General features: G+C 33.7%; 2 protein-coding genes across 2 annotated transcripts; both read left to right on the top strand.

Moving 5' to 3' along the window:
* Window positions 1-208: 208 nt before the first annotated feature.
* On the top strand, window positions 209-2,167 carry LOC102606283 (cysteine-rich repeat secretory protein 60). The gene is made up of 3 exons (XM_006364550.2): window positions 209-968; window positions 1,648-1,758; window positions 1,850-2,167. Exons 1-3 carry the CDS (start codon window positions 236-238, stop codon window positions 1,855-1,857), a joined length of 852 nt encoding a protein of 283 aa, XP_006364612.1. The 5' UTR covers window positions 209-235; the 3' UTR covers window positions 1,858-2,167.
* A 3,293-nt stretch (window positions 2,168-5,460) lies between these two features.
* LOC102578292 (uncharacterized) lies at window positions 5,461-6,236 on the top strand. The gene has a single exon (XM_006364551.2). It carries the CDS (start codon window positions 5,533-5,535, stop codon window positions 5,923-5,925), a length of 393 nt encoding a protein of 130 aa, XP_006364613.1. The 5' UTR covers window positions 5,461-5,532; the 3' UTR covers window positions 5,926-6,236.
* The last annotated feature ends 217 nt before the right edge of the window (window positions 6,237-6,453 follow it).

The following is a 6,453-nucleotide window of genomic DNA, read 5'->3' on the forward strand; positions in this document are numbered from 1 at the left end:
CTTTTTACGTTTACTTTTTTGAAATATTATTAAATTTAATACAAAAGCCTATCAATTTATAAGAATGGATTAGTCTGGCCCATAACTTTTTGCTATTTACATTTCCTCCCCTTTAACTTTTTTGCATGTCATAAAGAAAACCATAATATAAAAATAAAGAAGACAATTTTTTCCCCATAAATACTCTTTGAAGCAACCATATCTCAAACTCTCTATTCATAGCTATAGAGAGAAAATGGCTAAAATCTTCCATTTTCTTCTCATTTTCATGTACATTTTCTTTTCTTTCTTCTTTCCACTAATTTTCTCTGATTCATCAGTTGACGGTTTTATTTATGGTGGTTGCTCACCGATAAAATATTCGTCTGACTCGCCTTACGAGTCGAATCTCAACTCGTTGCTCACTTCCTTAGTCAACTCAGCAACTTACTCATCGTACAACAAATATAGTATAGTGGGGTCCACACAACAGGACATGATCAACGGTTTATATCAATGCCGGGGCGATTTGTCCATGCCTGATTGCGCCACATGTCTAGCACGCTCGGTGAGTCAACTCACCGAGCTTTGCCAACAGACATGTGGCGGAGTTCTACAATTACAAGGGTGTTTCGTGAAGTACGATAACTTTTCCTTTTTGGGCTTGGAGGATAAAAATGTGGTGATGAAGAAATGTGGGCCGTCTAATGGGTTTGATTTAGATGAAATGGGCCGAAGGGATGCTGTTTTGGGAAGCTTAATGGGCGGTAATGGGCTTTATCGGGTTGGCGGGTCGGAAGATGTTCAAGGTATGGCCCAATGTGTGGGTGATTTGAGTATCGCCCAATGTCAAGATTGTTTATCGGAGGCGATCGGAAGGTTGAAAAAAGAGTGTGGTGGTGGTGTTTATGGTGATATGTTTTTGGGAAAATGTTATGCTAGGTATACAACTAAGGGAGCTCATCTTTATGCTAAACCTAATCATCATGGTAAGTACATTTTGAATTATGACTTTTAGGTTAAACTACATCCCGACGATGTAAAAAATTATCAGCTTTCAGTGTTCACATCAAATCGGTGAATGAAACATGTGTGTTTTCATAGATACACATTTCTGTATCAATTAATCAACCATAGTCAAGTAATATGTATTTTCACTTTAACAAATGCTTGACTGAGTCCAGAGGGGAGCCAATATTAGGAGTTTGGGGTATCTAAATTTCCTTCCCCTTCCTTACCGTTGAATTGTCAATCAGTTTTGTTAGGGGTTCACAAGTTATTACTTAATTTTCTAGTACAAATATAGGGTCTACAGAAAAGATATTGGGGTCTTCCGAACCCGCGAACTCCCACCTAGCTCCGCCCCTGCTTGACTCAGATGTACTATACGAGTGTACATTGAGTGGGATACACTTGTTTTGTTGGCTTCGTACATGCTTTGAGCCCTACTATTTCTGATTCACGTCGAGGTGTTTTACTTCGAGGTAGACATTTTCTTTCAAGGCTCAAATCTGACATCTTTGATTAAAGATTTGGAGGAGTATATATTAACCACTCTAGCGCAATCTTTGGTGGTAGGAATATTCACATTTATTCTCATATTATATAGTTTAAGGTTCATAATATGAATTATATTTGAATCTCTCTAATTAATTAAATTATTAGCAGATTCCCATAGTGAAAGTGAGAAGACATTTGCACTTATCATTGGATTATTAGCTGGGGTTGCTATTCTCATCATTTTCTTAACTTTCATGAGAAGAATATGCGGAAGAAATGGTAAATTTAATTACTTTCTTACCCTCATTTATAGCATTTTTTTTCACTTACTATAAAATTGTAAATAATTGTGTTCTCTTTTTTTTTCCAGGTAAATAATAAATTGTAAATGAATTCTACAAATTTGATATGCTTTTGCTGGCCTTTTACTTCATGGTTTACATCAACTTGTCCTTCTCTTTTCTTTTTATGTATTTTTAGTCTTTTTAGAAAGAGATTTATTTTCTATTATTTTTCATTGAAAAGGAGATTTCTAAGTGAAGATGAGCTTTAGGGATGTGTAATATCAAAAAATAAAATGAAAAAATGAAAAAGAAAAAGCCTAAGATTCCACTCTTCACTTTGATGTAAAGAAATTTGCTTTTGCTTTTTGTGAATGTTGTACTAATTGGATATGAAAATATGTGAATGTTGGATTTTGTTATTTAAGTACTTCCTTCTTACTATTTTAATTGTCCCTCGAAAAATAATAATCTCATATTTAAAATATAAGATTAAAACTAATAACCATTTCTAACTATATCCTTGATATTAAAGAAATATGCGCAATATTTAAAAAGAAAAAAAATCAATCAACCTTTAATGAATATAGATAACTTAATTAATAAATTATATCTTAAATGAGAAGGAGGAAGTAATAATATGAGCATGTGAGTTTTGAACCACCTCAACCATTAAGCTAACCTCTAATCTTACGTTCAAGAGGTTCAAAATCAATATATAGACATAAAAATTCTTAATTTTTTTTTTATATATACAATGTATTTTTTTATCGAAGGGATTCGGGTGAACCCCTCAACTACCTCTAGGTTCGCCCCGGAACATGAGGTAGGTTTCCTTGTAATCAACTAGCTTAAATTAATTCTTTTACTTTTTTTCTCAAAAAAAAAAATTGACTTTTTTTGGGGACAAATTTAAAAGGTAACTTTTGCATTTTCCCAAAACTTTATTTTGAGATACCAATTACTTACTTTTAAGTTCATTCATCCCAATGTATGTATAAATTTGCATAAATCAGCCTTCTAAGAGGAACATAATGTGGCTTGAATTTCTCCAATAATATTACTATTACCCTACTTTGAAAGCAAACTAAAGAGGTCCTCTTATTTGTCTCCAATAAAATATTGGACCACAAAAATTATACACTATGAATCTAGACAAGTTTGAATTAATCAAGAAAGTATAGTTGATTATTTAATGGGCAAAATATTTTATCAACTCCATTCTTGAATTATAGGCAAGAGTAATGAAGATTTTATCGCCGTAAACTTGAATCTCCTTAAAAAAAAAAAAAGCAAAATGTTTATGCTTTAGCTAGAAAATAATCTACTTTATAATTGTAATTATATTTTCATAGTGGACAACATGTTAGTATCTTTTGAATAAAGTGATTTATTATTCTTTATCATGTCACACATAAAGGTGAAGGGAATATAATGAATCACTCTTGTATATTCTCCCTTTAATTGCATGCATGTTTATGAAACTTTTTGCCAAAACTTATAGACCAAGAATTAAATCATGAAATTAATGGCAAAAAAAAGTGCATAAATATATAGAAATGGAATCATGTATAGGTAGAAAAAAAGTCATCATCTTTATTCTTGGACAAATTGAGCAATCATCCAAAGGGCACACTAAAGTAAATTAACCACTACGAAAACGCTATGGCGGAATTGAGATTTTAACATTATGAGTTTTGAATTTTAGAATATTCAAACATTACTTGTTGAATTCTAAATTAAATTTAGTATGTTTACATATTTAGTACAAAATTACACTTTTGTCTTTCAAAAGTCTAGTTTTTAATGTTTGCTTTTTGCCCTAAGCAATAGAACGTATACTTAATAGACATAAATTCTTTCAGGGGGTGACGCATAACTTACAGTATATTATGATGCGAAAATAAAAATTTGTGCCTGATCATAAAATTAAAATTATTTGTCTTGAGGAACAAAAATTAAAAACCAATACAAAGTAGGGTCAAAGTGCAAATGAACCTTTCTTGGATTCTCCAACAACAACAAAAAAATCTAGTGAAATCTCACTAAGTAGAGTCTGGTAAGGGTAAAGGCAAAAGGGTCTGGTGGACCCTTGTACTTGTATGAGTTTGTATTGTGAATCCTTCTACTTACCCATTTGTCATTTGGACCCCTGAACCCATCTAAACTCAACATTTTAAACACGTTTTCTGACTTGGCGTCCTATGTGGCAGACACAACCAAGGGGCGTGTGATACACACACCTGAGGAGCGTGAAATCTGGTTAAAAGAGTCTAATAGCCACATTAGGGTTTTATAAAGTCATCTTCTTCCCCATTTGCATTTAACACCATTATTAGACAAATTTGAGCTTTTTCTTTTCTCTTTTTCTATCTTCTTTCTCCAAATTTCTTCTCCATTTTTTTTCATCGTTATACTCCTCGTTTATTTCTATGCATTTCCAGTTAATTCTTTTGCTTCATTTTTGTGGTTGATCCTATTGTAGTTTTTTACATCATCATGAAAGTTGCTTTTCTTAGAATCCTATAATCTAATAGAAATCATGAAACATGTAATTGAAAGCATAACAAATAGAATCCCCAAAAAATCAGTATAATCGACTAAAAATTAAACAAAGACATAAATAGAAGATGAAATCTAGACTAAACAACATACAAATACGAAAATAAGTTACAAAATTTACATAGATAAATTAAAAATCAAACAAAACCAACAAAAATACTCAAACAATTTTGTGGGAATGAAGAAAAAAATGAGAAAGAAAAAATGTGGGTTTATATAGCCTCACAGATACTGATCTAGGACGACGTTGACATACTATACACTCAAGCGACGAACCTCTCTTCTTCGATTTGGATGAAAACAAAGACGGATTGGTGTTTTTTCTTCAATGAAAAGAGTAGAAGAGGTTGAAAAAAAATGTGTAAGGAAGATGAAAGAGAAATGAAATGAGATTGCGGGGGAAAGTGGTGGGTTTGGTGGCAAAAGGCAAATAAAAAACAGAAATATATTAATTAAATATAATAAAAGTGTGAAGATGACATGAAGTGGTATATATATACACGTGTCATTTTATAATTATTTTTAAAATTATGTGTCAGGCGCTTGTGGTACACGCACAACTAAAGGGTAAATAAAGTGTTTAAAATATTGAGTTTAGATGGGTTCAGGGGTCCAGATGACAAATGGGTAAGTATAAAGGTTCACAATACAAACTCATACAAGTACAAGGGTCCACCAGACCATTTTGCCTAAGGGTAAAGTGTACACAAACCTTACTATTACCTCATAGAGGTAGAGAAACTGTTTTCGAAAGACCCTCAACTTACATGCATCAAACCAACTAAGTAATTAATAAGAAAAACAATATAAAGTCTACAAGAAAGAGCAATACCAAAACACAATAAACAACATACTATCAGATCTATGAGGGTACGACAATACTATCGATACACACTAACAAACCTAAAACCTCGCAAGTCAAGACAACACTCTACCCCTACTACTAACCTTCTACCATAATACGCGACATACACTCCTTTCTAGAGTCGTGTCCTCGTAATATGGAGTTGCACCATTACCCTTTCTTGGATTCTAACTAGAAGTAATTATATTGGGCCATTCTGAGAAAGACTTAAGTCCATTGGGCCAAGCCCAGTCCAATTTAGGCCCATAACATATCCCTTAATCAAAATTTTCCACTTTCCAAATTCATCAATTCATCACTTTCCATTTTCAACCTCAAAAATTCAAATCTCTCTCTTCCACATCAATGGCGTTGGAATGGGTTGTTCTCGGCTACGCCGCCGGAGCCGAAGCCATCATGCTGCTTCTATTAACGGTTCCAGGTCTTAACCCGCTTCGCAAAGGGCTAATTTCCGTGACCCGGAATCTCCTCAAGCCATTTCTCTCCATTGTACCCTTTTGCCTCTTTCTGTTAATGGATATCTACTGGAAATACGAGACCCGACCCACTTGTGAATCCGAATCTTGTTCTCCATCGGAGTACCTTCGTCATCAGAAATCAATCATGAAATCTCAGCGTAATGCTCTTCTGATCGCCTGTGCTCTGGTGTTCTATTGGTTATTGTACTCTGTTACTGGCCTTGTTGTGAAAGTTGAGCAGCTGAATAAGCGGGTGGAGAAGATGAAGGCTTCGGATTGATCCGATCCGGTTTGATTTGATGGATCGGGTTTCTGGATCTTTTGTTTTCGGGTCGGATAAGCTCCAGTTTCTTATGGTGTAATTGCTTAATTTGGATCATCTAGGAAGTTTTCGGTATCTCTTTAACATATGTTATTTTACTATGCTAATTTAACTAAAATTTTAAATTTTGATGTTATTATTGAGCATGCTAGTAGATAGCAGTGCGTTGTCTGGCTGCGCGCTCATATTAGTAGTCGTAATATTGATCCTGCAGTTTCTTATCCTTCGATTTTTGTTACTATATGTTGATTTTCCTTGTATCTCGATTATCGTATTGTTTTGTTATTATCTGTTGTCTCTTGTACTTACTGTTACTTCTTTGCACTGTTTTCGAGGGTCTATAGGAAACAACAAGGTAGGGGTAAAGGTTTGCGTATGCTTTACTCTCACCAAAACTAGGACTAGATTAGGTATGTTGTTGTTGTAACTGAGCAATGGATGAATCTGTCTAATTGGAGCAGAATTACTATTATGGATTCAAATAGC

The sequence above is a fragment of the Solanum tuberosum genome, unplaced genomic scaffold (assembly GCF_000226075.1).
Source record: "Solanum tuberosum cultivar DM 1-3 516 R44 unplaced genomic scaffold, SolTub_3.0 scf00505, whole genome shotgun sequence".
Classification (NCBI taxonomy): Eukaryota; Viridiplantae; Streptophyta; class Magnoliopsida; order Solanales; family Solanaceae; genus Solanum; species Solanum tuberosum.